At 49.7% G+C, this 19,414-nt stretch overlaps 1 protein-coding gene across 5 annotated transcripts; it reads left to right on the top strand.

The window, feature by feature from the left end:
* The first annotated feature begins 1,583 nt into the window (after positions 1 to 1,583).
* Positions 1,584 to 19,068, top strand: ING5 (inhibitor of growth family member 5). Of its 5 annotated transcripts, none has more exons than XR_008557466.1 (9): positions 1,584 to 1,638; positions 4,100 to 4,171; positions 6,231 to 6,397; positions 7,475 to 7,586; positions 7,749 to 7,842; positions 13,143 to 13,278; positions 13,530 to 13,591; positions 15,715 to 17,529; positions 18,344 to 19,068. XR_008557466.1 is itself a non-coding variant. In XM_008138487.3 (8 exons), the coding sequence occupies exons 1-8, from the start codon at positions 1,602 to 1,604 to the stop codon at positions 15,755 to 15,757; spliced, it is 723 nt and encodes a 240-aa protein (XP_008136709.1). In that variant the 5' UTR covers positions 1,584 to 1,601; the 3' UTR covers positions 15,758 to 19,068. The 5 variants fall into 5 exon arrangements, 2 of the variants coding, with proteins under 2 accessions (XP_008136709.1, XP_054579215.1); XR_008557464.1 differs by having other exon boundaries at positions 18,070 to 19,068; XR_008557465.1 differs by having other exon boundaries at positions 15,715 to 18,204.
* Positions 19,069 to 19,414: the final 346 nt, after the last annotated feature.

Genomic DNA, 19,414 nt, shown 5'->3' with positions numbered 1-19,414 from the left:
TGCCCCCAAACTGCTACCATTTGCATTCAAAGGTGAACAAGACAGTCACAGTCCGGTACCTTCCAGAGGTGGGGAAAACTCCTTTGTAAGTTCCTGGATAGTTTGAATTTTCATAATGAATGTAAAGTGGGCAAAAACATTTCAATTTTTAAAAATTTCGGGTTTAGGTGTCAACGTAAGAAACATTCAAACCTATAGAGAATTTTTGTGAGTTTATTTGAGCCGAACTGTCCACAATTGCTGGGAAGCAAAATCTCAATGGATTGAGAAAATGCTCCAGAGAATGGCAGTTTCACACATTTTATACATTATCATAAAAAGACAAAAGTGGGTCACATGAAATCCGTTGGTAATAGATTAGGGAGGCAAGAGAAAGCAAAGCAGGAGAAACCTCTGGGATTGGATAAAAAGTATAATGACAGACATACACATTTTTTAAATAGGTGGGTGCAGGATAGTTAACAGTCAACAATTAACTCAGTAAGGAGAGGATGTGTGGTCTTGCTCTGTTGCAGTACCTATGTTTTGAGGCGTCTGGAAAAGAAATCACTTTGACATTCCAAACGTATGTTATCCTAGATGCAAAAAGACGACAGGTTTAAGGTGAAGATTTACCTGTCAGGGAAGAGTCTAGCCTAGGACATGTTACCCACCATAAACTGATTTTAGTTAAAAAGTTTTAATCTCAGACCATCCTTTGTGGTTATTTTAGGTTTCTGAGTTTGTAAGGCCAGCATGCAGGCCTGCCCTGAGCTTTCCAGGATTAGTATGTGGCCCCTTTTCGTCCACATAGAGAAGGGGGTACTTTTTTTTTTTTAAATTTTTGAAAGGGATAGATTGATGAGAGAAAAATCAATGGGCTGTCTCCTATAGGGCCCCCCTGGGGATGAGCCCTACACCCAGGCAAGTGCCCTGAGGTGGAATCAACTGGTGACCTCTTAGTGCATGGGAGGATATTCAACCAACTGAGCCACACCGCTGGGCGGGGGCTGGTGTTATAGATGCATTTTCAATAAGAAAACTCATTGGTCAGGGCTACCTGAATCCCAAGGGAGGAGGATGGGGGTGTGCGGTTCCGGGTCCTGGATCCTCCCATCCAGGAACCAGTGGTCCCTCCCGCACGCGGGGGTCGCGCGGAGCCCCTCCCCTGCACCCCCGTGAGGGGCCTCGGGCGGCTAGCGCTGGGCCCAGCGTTTCCCTGACCCCCAGCGACACGTGCTGACCCCGTGACCCCCCGTTTTTCTGCGCGCATCCGGTGCACTCCAGGGGACCCTCTCGACCGCTGGACCACGTTCTTCACTCCTCCCAGGCTTCCGCCAGACCTGACCCTGCCAAAAGGACGACCAGGCCAAAAGGGGATTAGGAACCTCCCGTCCCTCAACGCTGCCACAGGGAACGCCCTCGGCCCCCGACCTCGCTTCCCCCGAGGTGCGGCACGCACCCCTGCGGCCGGAAGCCAGGGGGCGGATCCCGCCGGTGGCCGCCCCGCCTGCTGACCAATCCTCACGCGCAGCTCATTAATAGTGAACGTGCCGGCCCCGCCCTCTACTTCTCGCGGCTCCGCCCGCCTGCGCAGACCCAGAGCGCGGCCGCGGACGAAGATGGCGACTGCCATGTACTTGGAGCACTACCTGGACAGTAAGCGCTCCCCCCTTCCGCGTGTCCCCCGGGCCGTCGCCCGTGCGGGGCCCTCTCCGCCATTTTCCCCCGCACGCTAAGAGCCGCGTGCGGATCCCGGGTTCGTGGGGGCTGTGGGACGGCCCAGGGGCGGCGGAGGCGGACGCGGATCGGGCGGGTACAAGGGTGGGAAGCGCGCGGGGGGTGCGGCGCCGGGTCCACCGACACTGCCGCGCCAATTTCTAGGTGCGTCACGGCGGGGCGGGGCCAGTGCGCGGTTCCACCCCTCAGCTGGGCCCGGCTCTCCTGATAGGCCACGCCCTCACAAACAGGTCACGCCCCCATATAAAACCACGCCCAGTCTAGTTCTAGCCTCCCCGAGTAGGCCCCGCCCTCCACAGTCTTGTCTTGGTCTCAGGCCTTGCTCTTACTTGATTTGGACCTGCCTCCCACCACTCAGGCCCCAAGATGGTGGTGAGCCCCAGCCCCCTTGAATGCTGAACTGGGCCTGGGTGGCTCCGGGCCTGGGGGGCTCCGGGCCTGGGGTCCACGGAGTCGCTTCCGGGCACCGAGCCTCAGCTTGTGCATCTGGAAGATGGGGAGGCGATGCTGGCCTGGAGGGTCTCCCAGGATGCCTGCCTTTTCGCGGGGGTACTTACGGGACTGATGATGTGTGCAGGACTGACGTCCATGAGGCTCCTCCAGCAGGCATCCTTCTGTCTATCTGTAGCTCAGGGTGGACCCTCCTGACCAGATGGTTATTTCCGCATTTCACGGAGGCTGAGTAGCTTGTCAAGGTCACACACATTTTGGGAGTGTCTGGCTCTGGCTGGGGCATGGGGCACCTTGCTGCACTGGGGATATTCATGGTCACCCCGGCCTGGGCGCCCCAGGAGTTGCTGAGTAGGAGTGAGCCCCTGCTCTGAAGGAGACAGTGGGGATCAGCTCTCCCCAAGAAGGGGTTACCCAATCTTGGTCGTTTGTTCTGCTCTCCTGGCCCATCCTAAGCACAGGTCAGGTGGGAGAGCACTGGAGGGGAGCCCTCCCTTCATTGTCACTAGAGAGATCTGCACTCAGGTGCCTGCTTGGGAGCACTGGGGCTTGCCCTTTCTGTCCCACCACCTGCCCAGTGGCCCCTATGGGAGGGTCTGAGGAACCTGAACATGAAGGCTGGGAAAGGAGGCACCTGCTTCTTTTTTTGTTTTGTTAATCCTCACCCGAGGATATTTTTTTCCATTGATTTTTAGAGAGAGTGGAAGGGAGAGGGAGAGACATAGAGAGAGAAACATCGATGTGAGAGACACATTGATTGGTTGCCTCCCACACGTGCCCCAACCAGGGCTGGGGATTGAGCCTGCAACCAAGGTATGTGCTCTTGACTGGAATTGAACCTGGGACCCTTCAGTCCGCAAGCAGACACTCTATCCACTGATCCAAACTGGCTAGGGCACCTGCTTGCTTCTTGAGCATGTCCTGTGTTCCAGGAAAGCAGACATGATCCCCATTTTCCTAGAACTTACTATCACATGGGAAGACAGATTATTTTTAAAGTTTATAGAAAATTAAAGGCCACGAAGGAGCCCCATAAGTCTTGAGAGCAGGGAGTGGCCTGTCCTGCAGAATCCTGCAGAGCAGGGATGTCTGGGGAGGGCATGGTGAGCCCTGAGGCTGTGTGGGGAGTTTTCATGGCTCTCTGGGGGCTGAGGAGCACTGGGGCTTTAAGCAGCAGCTTCTAAAGATTAGATTGAGCTCTTGAAATGATCGCTGGCACATGGGGAGAGTGGAGGGTGGCCAAGACTGGACACAGGAGTCCAGTCAGGGCCTGTTGTGGCTGTGCAGGTGTGTGGGGACGTTGGCCTGAACTATGAGGATGGCAGCACAAACAGGTTAGCAGCATTGCATGGGATCCTCCACCTGTGAGGTTCAGCATGTCCTGTTTAACCTTAAGTGAATAAACTTGAGTGAAATTAGAAGTTCAGTCCCTCAGTGGGTTCTCGCCCATTTCACATGCTCAGTAGCCCAGTGTGGCCAGTCCCACATTTTTGGACAACTTAGAGAACGCTTTCATCCTTCGATAAAGTTCTACCAGCAGTGCTGGTTTGCATTACCCAGTGCAGATTTCAGAGTAAGGTGGGGAAAGATCAAAGAGGACCCCAGGGTTGGACTGGGTGGCTGTGGTGGGGTAATCTAGACTGGAGGGTCTGGGGTGGGAGTCAAGAGGCCATCTTTCCTGCCTCTGCTCGCAACTTGTTTCTAAGTTCACCTGTGGCTTCTCCAGCATTTGGCAACTTCGGAAGTGTCAGCCTTGTATCAGTGTTTGGTACTCACACGCCACTAAAAGAGGGTATCTTAATCCTTGTCCTCTTCAAACCCTAGCAGAAAGAGAAGACAAAGTGGGCTTATTATCTGTTGACTTCAGGGTTAAAGCCCAGCAGGTAGATTTGTGTGCCTCTCCTGAGAAGTCCATGTCCTTGTGTTTCAGGTATCGAGAACCTTCCTTGTGAACTTCAGAGGAACTTCCAGCTGATGCGTGAGCTGGACCAGAGGACAGAAGGTGGGCTCAGGCCTCCAGTACATCTGGGGAGAGGAGGCACCAGGATCCTGGGGTGGCACTGGGTGACCAGCCTTTGCAAGTGGGGCTGTGTGGCCTAGTCCTAGGCTATGGCTTCGGATGGTGTCTAGAGAGAGTTGCTGATACTTTAAACCAAACTTAGTTCCTTGGATTCTTACACTTCTTCAAATCAGATCTATAAGGATCATCCTTTCCATACCGTCAAAATATCTGTTACCTTTTCTTTCTTTTAAAAGACTTTCTAATTTCAAACTGTGTATGCATAGTTTAAAAGGTTAGCTAATACTTCTTTTAAAAAATATATTTTTATTGATTCAGAGAGGAAGGGAGAGGGAGAGAGAGAAACATCAATGACGAGAGAGAATCATTGATTGACTGCCTCCTGCATGCTCCCCACTGGGGACTGAGCATGAAAACCACACATGTGCTCTGCCCAGGAAACGAACCATGACCTCCTGGTTCATAGGTTGATGCTCAACCACTGAGCCACACCGGCCGGGCTACATTTTTTGAATAATAGTTTTTCTTGGAGTTTCTAATTGCTTTGTTTGTTGGCTGTGTTTTCCACATTTCCACTGCGTTTTCAGTGTGTCTGCTGCACAGGGTTCTCTGCTGGCTCTGCCTGCTCTGCCTGGAGACCTCTCCAGACGCAGGTCCTGCAGGTCCGTCCGAGCTGGTGGTTTCCGGGCCTGCTGCACATGCAGGTGCTGGGTTTTCTTGGGCTCTCCCTTTGCTCCTCTTCAGTTGGGACTCCATTTCCTGGGTCATAAGCATCCTTTTTCTTTTTTTAAACACCCTTTTTCTTGATTTGCCCTCATTTCGGAGGAGCTTTTCCCCCGATAGCCTCCTGAAAAAGGGTACCTAGGAAGGTAAATGTCTTCTAACGTTGCGTGTCTGAAGCGTGTTTGTTCTGGCCTCTAGTCACTTAATAGTTTGGGGGTAGCATTTCAGATTGATAGTCATTCCCCCAGGGTGTGATAGGCATTGCTGACTGGTTCTTGGCTTCCATGTTGCTTTTGAGAAATCGGAGGCCATTTGGATCCCTCGTCCTTTATACATGCCATCTTTTTCTTGTCCTGTTTAGAAGTTTTGGGTTGTCCTTAGCCCTGAGGCTTTATATTTTGTGATGATGAGCTTGGGTGTCAGTGGTTTTCATATTACCATTTAATTTTCTTATTGGAGTAGCTGCGGTTTTTCACTAAGATACAGCAGCCTGACTAGCAAATACAGAGACTTCTTTTATTATGAAATACAGATTTGCATTCAGAAATAAGCATAAACATTTACAACGTATTACCTGGTGAAACTGTCCCCAGGTAAGGTGGAGCTTCTGGCTCTTGGGGACCTGTGTGACCCCCCTCTGGGGCCACCACCCTGAATCCCACCTGCAACAGGTGTTTTCCCACCTCTAAACTGGAGTTAAGAGTTGTGTCTGTCCCACCTGGATGTTTATGAGCCACACAGCGTGTCCTTTGTCCCTTTTCTTGCTCATGGTCACCTTTTGTGGATTAATACGTGGTGTTCTGTGAACCAGCAGCTGGTTCTTTTTGTTGCTGGAGCAGAGCTATTTGTCTGTTCGAGTGAGGACTGGACATTTGGGTTGTTTCTTGTTTCCTGAAGTTATGGATGTTTTCCCATGTGTATCCTGGCATCTAAATCTTTAGGGTGGGTACCTAAGAGTAGTATGCCAGGTCTTAGGTAAGGTGAGCACACACTTCATTGTTCCGATAGGGACTTTTATGAGTCAGAGCAGGCGTGATGCATGCTCCTGGGACAGCAGTGGTATGCAGAACTGTCCTGGGCACCTTGCCCTGGCCAGAGCCTCTGTCCAGCTCCGAGGTGCCACGCTGTCTGTAGACACACTGCCTGTAGACACGTTGCCTGTGGAGTGCTGTGCCCTCGTGTCCCCACCTACAGTACTTCGGGGTGCTTGTCAGTCACTCGCCGACACTTGATGTTGTCAGGCTTCATTTGTTGCCAGTCTGGTGAGCCTGTTCTGGCATCTCATGCAGGGACTAGCTTTCAGCCATTTCTCTATCAGATAAGAAAGCGGAGATTGATATCCTGGCCGCGGAGTACATCTCCACAGTGAAGACTCTGTCCCCAGAGCAGCGGGTAGAGCATCTGCAGAAGATCCAGAGCGCCTACAGCAAGTGCAAGGAGTATAGCGATGACAAGGTGCAGCTGGCCATGCAAACCTACGAGATGGTGAGAGGCCAGGCGGTGGGGTGGGGGTTGGGGGTAGGAGGGGGGTGGGGATGAGCTGCTCAGGGATCCCAAGGGCAGGGACGGCTGGGGGCTGGGGACAGTTCAGACTCTGGCAGACTGATGCTTCCAGAGGAGTACAAATGGGGGGTGTCATTCACCCCAGACTGTGACTGCGTCTTGTTTTCTCTGCTCTTTTGCTTATTTAAATATCTGTGTTTTCCGATGGTCTTAGGCGACCCTGCTAGCGGTTCTCAACCTGTCAGGCCTAAGACCATCGGAAAACACAGATATTTACATTACAATTCATTAACAGTAGCAAAATTACAGTTATGAAGTAGCAACGAAAATAATTTTATGGTTGGGGTTCACCACAACACGAGGAACTGTATTAAAGGGTCGCGGCATTAGAAAGGTTGAGAATCACTGCTCTAGAAGGAGACCTTAATGCTTGTATTTGGGATTTTGATGCCCCAAGTGCTACATCTTTGGAGTATGCAGTCTGCTTTCTGAAATATTGGCTTTGGTCAATTGTCATTGAGTCAGATTTTTACTATGAGGCAAAACGAAGATTGTAATTCATTTCCACATGTGGAAGGTACTGTCACTCTCCCTGGTGGGCTGTGACTTCAGGATGGGAACAGGCTCGGCTCCTCTCGCTGCCCTGATTGCAGTGCCTTCTCTCCCTTCCTTCCAGCTCATCCATAGCCAAAGCACTGGAGGAATTTTATTTTCCTTTTTTTTGTTTTTGTTTTTTTGTTACTCTGTTTAAGAACCTATATGTTCTTCAGGTTTTTAAGTTAGGACTCGATCTCAAACATCCTCAACCCTAGTCCATTGTGTTTCACAGCTCTCTGTCTCATATTGCCGACTCATGGTATTTCCTGAGCAGGATTTATTTGGTTGAGGTGTCAAAAAGGACCATCTTGTACACTTTGACACGGTGGCCACACTTTAGCAGAACTTTGTTAATGGAAGGCTCAGGTAGAGGCTTAGATAGCGCGGAGTGGTTGGCTGGTGCTGGGCTGTGACTCCAGGCTGTTTGCTTTCATGTTAAATGTGACTTGACCTCCTGTGCAGGTGGATAAACACATTCGGAGGCTCGATGCAGACCTGGCGCGCTTTGAAGCAGACCTGAAAGACAAGCTGGAGGGTAGCGACTTTGAGAGCTCTGGAGGACGAGGGTTAAAAAGCAAGTCTGTCCATTTTTCTTTATTTTGTTACTTTTAACTGGAGTTTTGAAGAATTGTCTGATAAATATGTTAGGAACCTGTCAGTAAATACCATATTTGGGTAAACCTTGTCCTGCTTTAGTGAATTCTGTGACAGTAATTGAGTCTTCATTGTCTTTCAGAAGGTCGAAGCCAGAAAGAAAAGAGAAGTTCCCGGGGGCGAGGCAGAAGGACCTCAGAAGAAGACACTCCAAAGAAAAAGAAGCATAAAGGAGGGTGAGAGGCCTTTTTCTTTTCTATTTTCCCCCAAGGAACACCATTAGTATTTGCTAGATCTAAACACCAGTGACAGCCACCCTGAGGAAGTGCTTACCACGCCCAGCATGGCTATAGTTAGTTCTGTGGACTTTTCGTGTGTCAGTCTGTCAGTCCCTTAAGCAGCCGAGGTGAGCAGCGTGGTGGGCAGTGATTCCCAGGGAGTGCGCCTGCCCCTGCCTGGTGGCCCATGTGCAAGAGCATCAGGCTGGTTCCACAGCCCCTTCTCTGAGCGTATGCCTGCCTCTCGAGTGTGTATTCGGGCTAAGCCGCTGTTTAGTAGCTGCCTATGTATCAATTGATCATTTTATATATAAATATATTTTGTATATATTCCTTATTGTGTGATTGCATTTATTAAACACACATGCCATTTAACTCGACCTTGAAGATGTTTCATGTAAAGCCTGCCACCTGACGCCCTCCCCTGTACTGTAGTGTTGCTTCTCAGAAATATTTAGACTAAAGACAATATGGTAAAATGCCAGCTGGCTTCTGTGGAGATGATTCTGACAGTTATGGGGAGAGGTCTGAAGAGTTAGATCTTGACAGAAAAAGGAAAATTTTTGGTTATTAAACCTGGTGTTCAAACTTTCATCTTTTAAAAACACCCAGATGCCAGCCTTTGTATTGTAAAGCACTACAGGGATGCAGAACATGACACAGAACAAACATAGTGTGATGAGTTGCTGTGAGGGGCGTGTCCTTTGACATGCCTGCCAGAACCATTACCTCCTCACTCTGCCCAAACCAACGTGAGCCACATATACAGTATATATAGTATATGCCCTACCTGTTCTTTCTAGTTTTTTCCCCCATGAGTACACTCCTGGACATTAAACTTTGAGATGGACTTTATTAAGGAACTAGAAGCCCGATACATGAGAGTAGGCCTTTGCAGCCTCAGTGGCTGCCTCGATCCCACGGCTGCAGCCCCGACTTCGTCCGGACTGGACGGTCGTTCCGCTGTTTGGCTGTTCAGTTGATTTGCATACTATGCTTTTATTATTATAGAAGATAATTTACATACAGTAAGATGTTCTCATTTTAAGTATATGGTTTGATATTTTTTTCTAAATTATGGAACTATTTGGGCTTTTTGTATCTTTTTGAGTCAGTTTTGGTAATGTGTCTACAAAAATTTGTAGTTTCTTGTAAGGTGTCTGACTTATTGACATCAGGTTGTTTATAATATTATGTGATTCTTCTAATGTTATAGGATTTGTACAGACGACTGCTCTTTCAGACCTGACATTGTTAATTTATGTCTTCTCTCATTTTGTCTTGATTGAGAACTAGCTTTTGGTTTCATTGATCCCCACCCCCCCCCTCCTGTCTTCTTTTGTATTTAGAGAGAGTAGAAGGGAGGGAGAGGGAGAGAGAGAGAGAGAGAGAGAGAAACATGGATGTGAGAGTGGCACATCGATTGGTTGCCTCTTGCATGCTCCCTGACTGTGGGGCTGGGGATTAAACCTGCAACCCAGGTACATGCCCTTGACCAGGAATCGAACCCAAGACCCTTCAGAGTGCGGGCAGATACTCAAACCGCTGAGCAGCACTGGCCATGGCACCCCTCTGTTTTCTATTGCATTTATTTCTGCTCTTATTATTTCCTTCCTATTAAGCTACTTAGATTTACTTTGCTTTTTAAAAATATATATATATATTTTATTGATTTCAGAGAGGAAGAGAGAGAGATAGAAACATCAATGATGAGAGGGAACCATTGATTCGCTGCCTCCTGCACATTGGACTGAGCCCGCAACCCAGGCACGTGCCCCTGACCAGAATCGAGCCTGGGACCCTTTGGTCCGCAGGCCAACACTGAGCCAAACCAGCCCGGGCTTTGCTTTTCTTTCTCTAGCTTTTTAAGATAGAAGTAGCTTAGATCTTTGATTTTCATATCTTCCTTTTCTAACAAGTATTTAAAGCTGTAAGTTTTCTTCTAATTTCGGTTTTAGCTACATCTCACAAATTTTGATATATTTTTAAATTCCATTCAAAATACTTAAAATTTTCCTTGGTGGTTTTTCTTTGACCCATAGCTTATGTATGAATAGGTTTCTCAGTTTCCAAGTAATTTGGGGTTTTCCTTGTAACTTTCTGATTTTAATTTCTATTTTTGTTAGGATCAGAGAACATTTCTGTAATTGAAATCTTCTACAATTGATTAAGACTTGTGTTATGGGTTATGGTTTGTCTTGCTAAACGTTCCATATCCACTGAAAAGAATATATATTTTACTGTCGTTGGCTGGAGTGTTCTATAAATGTGAATTCAATGGCTAGGTTAATAGTGTTGTTCAAGTCTTCTGTATTCTTACTGGTGTTCTGTTTAGTTTATGAACTATTGAAAGAGGATTGTTGAAATCTCCAACTCTAATTATGGATTTATCTGTTTCTCCTTTCTGGTCTGTCAGTTTTTGCTTCATGTATTTTGAAGCTCTGTTATTTGGTTCTACATGAGCATTTAGTTTTAAAAAAAGTAATTGACTTCTTTATCATTATGAAATTTATTTCTTTATTACTTATAATGTTCTTTGTTTTGAAGTCTGCTCTGTCTGATATTACTACAGCCCTTCCCACTGTCTGATGGTGAGTTTTTGATGGTGTATGTTTCCTTTTTCATTCTTCTACTTCCAACATGTATATTTTTTTTGTATTTAGAGTGGGTGTCTTGAAGGCAGCAAGTAGTTGCATCTTGCATTTTCATCTAATCTGATAATCTCCGCCTTTTCATGCAATATTTAGATTGTTCAGATGTTTACTATAAGAACCTACACACATATTTTTCCTTCCTACTCCTGTTTTTGGTGTTATTGTCAGAATTTTTACTTCTACATGTGACAAGCCCCACAATATATTAGTGTTATTATTTCAGATCAAACCATTGATTATCTTAAATAGATTTTAACCCATTGTACGCCATAAGCGTCCTTTTTAGGGGACTCCAATTACATGTTTGTTATTTAGCTTGACATTTTCCACAGATCACAGGCTCTGCTTAATTTCTTATCTGTGCTCAGTTTAGATAATTTCTATTTCTTTGTCTTCAAGTTCTTTTCCCTTGGTGTCTAATTGAATTTTAGCCTCCTTTAGTAAATCGTTCATTTAACATATTTTCTTCTCAAGAAGTTCTATTTGTTTCTTTTTTTTTATTTTTATTTAGTTATTTAAAAGAAATACATCTTTATTGATTTCAGAGAGGAGGGGAGAGGGAGAGAGAGATAGAAAAATCAGTGATGAGAGGGAACCATCGATTGGCTGCCTCCTGCACACCCCACACTGGGTATCAAGCCCGCAACCCGGGCATGTGCCCTGGCCGGCAATCGAATCATGACCTCTGGGTTGATGCTCAACCACTGAGCCATACTGGCTAGGCTGTTTCCTTGCCTGGCCATGCTGTCTTCTGGCAAGGCAGGAGCTGTGTGTGGACTGGGGACAGTTCCTCCTGTACCCCTCACATCCCAAAGCTTGGATGAGCAGCCGCCCCTGCTGGAGGGCTACTTGCAGTGTTTGGGAGGGGCCCCTGTCACTGCCTGGGAGGGATGTCCCCTATGTCCACGGGAATAGCTTGGAGGACAGCTCTGGTGTCCAGTCAGGCCAGAGCGAGCACCTCAGGCAGTGGGGTCGCCTGGCCTGCTCGAAGGACAGGCTTGGCAACTTCCTATGTGCTTCCCTCCAGGGGTAGCATGAGCGCCCACCACCCTGGAGCCCCCTCCATTCTGGAGTCCCCTCTGTTGAGATTGGAGACGAGGTGGCTCAGGACCAATCCCCAGGCCTGATTGCTGGCGAGGTGGTGACCTTGTCAGGTGGTGCCCTAAGTCCCTCAAGCTTCTCTTGCTGCCACCCACATCTGGCCCGTGCCCTTGAACACAGAGTGACAGGCGAGGGTCAGGGGGCAGCTGAAACATAGTCTGCAGAAGTGTGGAGAGTGCCACAGAGCGAGAGTGTGCCGAGTATGTGTGGTTATTCAGGGTGAGCACCTGGGAGACAGGACAGAGCCAGCAGGTGGGTGAGACAGTGTCATGGGCCGTGGTGACAAACCTAGGTTTCAGTGCAGCAAGGAGCCAGTGTCGTAGCCTGAGGGCTGCTGTGACTGTTGCCTGAAGTAGTGTTAAAGCACATGGATGGGGCAGGTTCTTGTGACATTTATGACTTTCAGATCTAAAGAAAAAATCCTGTCTATTCCCAGAGACGGAGCAGAGGGAGGAGACTCAGATGTGCCTGGAGCCTGCATGGGCGGCACTCATGCTGGGGGGTGGGCAGCACATATGGGGCGTCATGTGGCATGCTGGGGGCATTATGGAGCTTGGTATGTGACCACAAAGGCACAAAACCTTCCTAGACCGGAACCGGTAAGGGGGGGTTCCCTTTGGGAAGCAGACTTCTCATGTCACCCACGTCATGATGTCAGTTGTCCTGGCCTGCCACTTGCTCAGCTTCCCCTCTGCCGTGCTGCCCTGTGAATTAGTGTACATAGCACGTGTGTGTTCAGTGAACATATGTGTTCTCTATCTGGGGGCAGGTCTCTGTACTGATGGGAATATACTGTCTGTGTAACCTGCAGCTTGCAGCTTTATTTAAAAAATACTGAAACACATGAAGAGTAAATGCCCTAGTCCCTTCCCTGTAACAGGTGGACGTCTGTCCCACCACCCCGCTGCAGAGCTGTGGGGTTGGAGGGAGGTGTGGGCACGGTGGATCCTGGCTGGGCCATGCGTTAGAGACTCTGAGGGGAACTGAGGGGGGATGGCAACAGGCCTGCTTCCCAGGTGAGTGGGGAGGGTGGCTGTGGTCAGAAGCATTCCTGCTGATGGGTGGGCAGAGGGGGACTCCTGAGATTAAGACCTTGGAGGGTGAGGGGAGCTGGTGGGCTTCATGGGTTTTGGGGTGAAGAAGATACGTGGGGATGTGAGTGGGAACTCACAAGCCATTGTCATGGGAGAAATGGAGAGAGCTGGTGGGGGCAGGCCTGCTCAGACTGCCGGACCTGTGTGGGTGGGATCCCGTAGGGTGCCTGCCCTGGGTGGGGAGGAGAGGCCCCTTGGAGGTGCAAGAGGGTCGACCTGGGGTGGGGGTGAGTCCTGGGAGCAGGTCCTATCCAGGTGGAGGGACTGAGGCAGGATGGCTTCATGTGCCCAAGTGGGCTGGACCCCGAAGCCGGAAGGTGAATGTGCCTTTGCCCCCACTACCAGTCAGGTACCACAGGAGCAATGTGGTCCCATCTAACTGCTGCTCAACACTGCTGTGTCCCTGCAGGTCGGAGTTCACTGACACCATCCTGTCTGTGCATCCCTCTGATGTGCTGGACATGCCCGTGGACCCCAACGAGCCCACCTACTGCCTCTGCCACCAGGTGTCCTACGGGGAAATGATTGGCTGTGACAATCCAGATGTGAGTGTTGGGCATGCTGTGGTGGGGTTCTGCCGCAAGATGCGGGGCCTTGAGACGGGAAGCCAGACACTGCGGCATCCCTCCTCTCCCCCCCGCCCCGTGGGACCCTGGGCAGGGTCTTGTACCAGGTGGGCTGGGATGGGGAGGGGTGAGGGGATGGTGGGATGAGGAGGTGGCAGACTCTCTGTGTCTGGCACACAGCAAGCCAAGTGCTCACTGCAGCTCTCCCCCTCTCCCCTGCCGCCTTGCAGTGCCCGATCGAGTGGTTTCACTTTGCCTGTGTAGACCTGACTACGAAGCCCAAAGGAAAATGGTCAGTATGGGGCACTGTTCTATCTCCTTCCCGAGAATGAGGTGGGGGTGGCTGGGCCTAGTAACCTTCCCTGCTCTGGCCCCCGGTGGGTTTGGGGATCTGGCTGTGTCACACACTGGTCCTGTGACCCTGGCCAAGTCAATGAGGGTCATTTGCTGCCCACCTAACCTGGGGCATCTTCTATTATATTTGCAGAACACCTACATTTCTGTTGTTCTATATAATGGCCATTCTGACTCTTTTGAGTGAGGTAGAGGTAATCCTAAATAAAAATGAGAAATGAGGGGTTCTTTTCTGCTGGGGAAGCTTTCAGAGAAGATGAGGAACACAGTATTAAACGAATGGGACCAGGTGGGCGGGCGCTGTGCCTGGTCAGGGACTTACATGCTCTGGACTGAGCCCCTCCTGTTCTTCATCCTGGTATTCAGTTGTCCCTATGATGCCATTTAAGTAAACACCTGGTTTTGTTTAGTTGTGCTAAAGGCAGGCGTGTTCTAGGCTGCAGCTGTGGAGATGTCACCCTCCCTGTTTGTGTGTGTGTGTGTGACACAGTTGCTGTATGTAGCCGGGGACTAGATGCCCTGAGGACAGTCTGCCTTATTCTGGGTCCTCAGTGGATGACAGCAGGGCCGGGTGCGGTGCTGTGTCTCAGCCTGTGCAGTCTTGTCCTGGCAGGGGCTCCCTGGGCACCGGGACGCACCAGCAAGTCTGAGAAGTGATGCAGCAGCCCTGACAGTGCCCTTTGGCGTGGGTGATGGGAATGTGATGGGACTGTGGTCAGGGCCCTGGCTGATCAGGGCGGCCCTTTGGGCTTGAGGAGGCCGACCCACGGGGCAGGCTTGGCCTGTGATGACGGGGAGCTCCTGAGCTGATGGAAGGGGCATGAGGCAGGAGGAGTTTGATTAGAGTTTGATTCTGGACATGTTGTGTTTGAGTTGTTTGTGGAGCTCCTGCTGGAAGTTTCCTAGCAGGCCTTGGAAAACAGTTTTGCCTCTGGGAGAACAGGCAGAGCCCGGAGGCATGGTGGGGACCCAACCCGGATGTCCTTCTGATTTCTTTGGGGTATTTTTATTTTTATATGTTTGTATTGATTTCAGAGAGGAAGGGAGAGGGAGAGAGAGATAGAAACATCAGTGATGAGAGAGAATCATTGATTGGCTGCCTCCTACATGCCCCCCACTGGGGATTGAGCCCACAACCCAGGCTTGTGTCCTGACCAGGAATCGAACCAGGACTTCCTGGTTCATAAGTCAATGCTCAACCACTGAGCCACGCTGGCTGTACGTCTTTGTGGTCTTTTTAGAGATCACCGAGTGTGCATGCTTCTTGGTCAGTGAGATGTGAGCTGATTGCCGTGCTTGTACTGTGTGTGCCGTGTATGAGCATGATGCTGGGCGCTGCTTCTTCAGGGCTCAGCCAGGGCATGGGCAGTCGGCAGGCAGGGGCCAGGGGCAGGGGTAGGGTCAGGGGGCAGGCAGGGCAAGGGGCCAGAGGGCAGGGTAGGGCCGGGGGCAGGCAGGACTAGGGCAGGGGCAAGAGCCCTCTTGAGGGACTGAGGCTTCCTCAGGGCCCATTCGCTAGTGTAGACCTGGCCTGGGTGAGCTCAGCTACATGGTAATCAGCTGCCTTCTGATAGGGAGCTCAGGAGGGCTGAGGTGGACAGCAGTTTGGACTGTCCTTGTGTCCCTGTGTGCTGCCATGGTCCAGGAGTGACTGAGAAAGCGCTCTGTGTCTGAGACTTCTGGAACTTGCTTGCGCAGGGTCACCTGACCACAGTCTGCAGGATGGGCCGGAGCCTGTGGCCTGCCTGGTCGGCGTGCACCTCATCCTACACCCACACTAGGCCACCAGCTCAACAGCAGGTGTTGTCTCTGTTTTGGTCAAGAGGAATGCTCATGTCTGAAAGCAGTTTTGCTGATGGATTTATATCTATCTATTTGAAAACAGCCATGCTAGATAGAGCGACTTGCTAAGGAGATTTTTCCTGGTGGGAGAGCTGTGCACTGTGTTTGTGGGTCTCTCTTCTGGTTCTGGTGCTGTTTCACTGGGAGGCAGGGTCTGGGCCTCCCGAGTGCTGGCGGAAATCTGCAGAGGGCTAACGAACACTGTCTCTCTCATCACAGGTTCTGTCCTCGGTGCGTCCAGGAGAGGAGGAAGAAGAAGTAAGGAAGAGGCTGACACCAGGCCAGAAGAGCAAGTTGATACACTCCTTTATTCACGTTGCAATATTTTACCTTCATCTTAAAGCTACCTTGTTTTGAATGATATTTAATAACTCAGTGGCCAGTTGTAATTCTGGATATTTCCTAAAACCAACAAGAACCCACCTGATACCCTGTTTGCACAGAGGAGGGATCTTGCCACAGTGACTTTGTTCTCATGACTTTTTGTACAGACCCAGCACTGAGCACAGCAGTCCCACGAGCCCGAGTGACTACGTGGGTGTGTGCATGCGGTGTGCTGGGTATGGTGGGACGTGCCAGCTCGGAGCAGATACTGCCATCAATTTGCAGCTAGAGGTGTGAGCCTTGTGTGGTCTGCAGTTTCCTGGGCTTCCCCTGAGAGCCCACACCACTCTATGCACATTGGCCACGCTGAGTGCACGGGTGTGTAGTCTGGTGGGCGTTGCCGGAAGGCGCCCTCCCTACTCAGGTGCGCTCGGAGCTGGCAGCTGCACCGGAAGGGCTGCGCCTCCCAGAAGGAACTCTGCTTGGCTGTGCACTGCCTTTTAGTCTGGACTGCCATTTCTTCCCTGAGGTTTCACTGTCTGGAGTAAACCGCTCTGGATGGGCAGATGGGCCGTAGGTGACCATGACCAGCACCAATGAGAAACAGCGTAACAGACTGGCAGATGTTCCATTTCTCTGGGAATTCCGGATGTTTTTACTGTGAAGATGAAATTATTGTAATTGCATGAAGTCTGTTTGTGAAGTGAATCCAGTCTACCAAGAGCCGATTTTGAACCTGCTTCTGTTACACACTGGGTCAGCACTTTGTCTCCCAGAGGACTACAATTATGTGATGTGATTTGTGAATTTCTTGTGCCACAATAGCAGTTCTGGAATGAAGCTAGGAAACTAGAGTGTACTTTCTGTTTAATCAGCATTCACCAAACTGGTTTTAAACCATCTCTTTGGTACTAGTTGGGGACATCGCATACATTTGGTATGTTGAGATCCACTTGTGATGGTACCTAGAGTGGGGCCTCCGGGAGCGTCCATGGACTCTCCAAGACCCACCCTGCGTGATTCAGACAAGTCAGGGTTTCTTTTGCCAGAAAAAAAGATCCAAGAGATAGAATCAAGGTGTGAAATGCCCAGCTTCAGAAGAATCTCGTTCTCTTTGTGAGGAGTGTCCTCTGGAGTGGTCCACCTGCTTCCTTCCAATGGCCTCCTGTACCACATCCTCTCCTAGCCTTGTGTTTCACCACAGAGAGGACATAGGGCAGAGGAACTGGTGAAGCTGCATCCTAGACCAGCCCCTTCCTGCAAATGAGTTACTATTTGGCAATTGGGAGCAGATATCAGAGGGCAGCTGGGGTCCAGCTGGAATCTGTGGCCCTTAGTGGGTCTTACCCTGCACGGAACGTGTCCGGACTGCTGTCCTTTCTAGAGCCACCCGAGGGAGCAGGACTTGCTTCCAAATGACTGCTGGCGGGGGTTACTTAAGCTTGTGTGCTGGTGGTTAGAGTAGGGGTCACCAGCTGCCACAGCCTGTCCCTGGTGGGTTCCAGGCCTGATGCACTGTCTCAGAACCGATGTCTTCTTGCTGCTCAGGAAGAAGTTGGGGGCGCACCTGTAACTCAGCTGCACTGGAACACGAGGCCCGCTTGTATTTAGCAACTTAGTTTTTACATTACAGGTGTCTAAAGATTGTGAGGAATCAGTTGTGGAAATTTTTTTTCTTCATTCTTTTACCAGTTTTTGTGGAGAGGATAGGTAAGTACATTAAGTTTGTGATGATTCTTTGGAAGCGAATTTAATATTTGCACTTCATCTTTGAACACACTCACTTGCCACTGGAACACAGTGTGTTTGTGGATGCAGGTTAATGGCTGGCTAGTTTCAATTGTCACCTGGTTTCCTGAGGCCATGCTCATTTCCTGAGAATGAGACCAACTTCTGTCTTAAGCTTTTGTTTAAAGTTCAGTGTTGTCATTCTGCTTGTCACTGTGCAGCACCCCATGTGTCGACTTTTTGTAAGTTTCTGTGCTTATCTGTTTCTAGTGTTTACTTTTGCCAGTTACAATAATATTACCAAAATAATATGCAGACAGCTTTGAAAAAAATGGAAATCATGAGCATGATAGGAAGGTCCTCTGGGATGTTTGGAGAATGCCTGAACGCCATTCCTGACCATTAATACCGTCGGAGTCAGAAAGACGAAAGGGTGTCTCTCTGGTTGAGAGAGAAGGTCAGGCCACCTGGCTGGCTCTGGCCCTGGACGGCTGGAGCACCACAGTGATTTGCTCCCCACAGCTTAGCTGCCCTTGTCCTGGGGGTGATTCAGGCTGGAACCCTGACTGTGCCTGCCAGGTCCCATCTCTGATCCTGAGGACAGCTGTGGAGCCAACCCCATCCCTCAGGTTGCAGGATCTGGGCTGGGCCCAGCAGGTGAGGGTGCGGCCTCCAGGGCTGGGGTTTACTGGTAAGGGAAGAAGTATCTTGTTCAGAGGAGAAGCAAAACCATTGTTCTTATTCTCAGTGCTATGTTTTCAGCTAGCATTTGAGAAACCTCCTTGTTTTCCAACAGGACACATCTACACTAACAGTTTTTTAAGCTGAGCTCTGCATCTCTGGCTGTGCTAGTGGAGCTGTTGGCTGGGCTGAGGCCTGAGTGACTGTCCCCACTGTGCAGGCTGGGCCCCAGGCAGGTGGACGTGAGACTGGGACTAGCCAGGGCCCTGGAAGCCGGGTGTACAGCCGTGTGTGGTGAGATGCATGGGGATGCCGGCCAGCCTTGTGTCAATGCTGTTCCAGGGAGCTGCACTGCACTTGCCTCCTGCCCTGTCCCTGGCAGCCCTTGGTAGGGGCTGCTTCAAGCAATAACTGTCCACATGCCACAGCCAAGGCCTGCCCCGTCACAGGATTCGGACACTTCTCATGGGCATTCTTGAGTTAAGGTTTTCCTCCATTTTTAATGAACACTGATTAGTTGACATTACCTGTGCTGAGAGGCATTTAAAGTGGGAAGTCTAAGAAATGTTCTCATTCAGGAGACAGTCCTATGAAGTTTCTTCCTTCGTATGTATTTTGTGGTGTTCACTTTTACCACATCTCATCCAAAAAGATGATGCAGCTTTAACATGAATGTTACATTTTATTTTCAAGGAATTATTACCTATGTTCCCTTTGTAAAGGAAAGATAATATTGTAAATCTTTTTATTAAATAATGTAAAGATGTATATCTGTATTTTTTGATCATGTTATAGATTATGGATATATTGTTTAATAAATAAAGTATTTTTTTGAACAAACAGTAGAGAATGCATCACTTTGGGAAATGATAAGACTTCAGCGTTGTGTCCAGAGGTGGTGAGTGTATCCTATGTTGAAATTTGAAGGGCCAGGGAGAAGTATCTGGGTTGTCCTGCCCTCTCCCTGCCAAGACAGTGATGCAAAGGCAAACACATTCCTGCAGGGAGGTGCAGTGGGATATACTCAACACCCCCGATTTACGAAGTGAGGTGAACTGGAGGAGAGCTGTTTGCTGGCCATGGGCCCGAGTAAGACCCTGGCCTCACCTTGATTACTGACCAGCTCTGGGCTTCGGCTGTGTTGTAGCGTCAGAAGTTGGTTCCCAGGCTTACAAGAAAGACGTGT

This window comes from Eptesicus fuscus, chromosome 11 (genome assembly GCF_027574615.1).
Source record: "Eptesicus fuscus isolate TK198812 chromosome 11, DD_ASM_mEF_20220401, whole genome shotgun sequence".
NCBI lineage: Eukaryota > Metazoa > Chordata > Mammalia > Chiroptera > Vespertilionidae > Eptesicus > Eptesicus fuscus.
The sequence above is the reverse complement of the archived record's forward strand: the minus strand, read 5'-3'. Positions and strand labels throughout refer to the sequence as shown.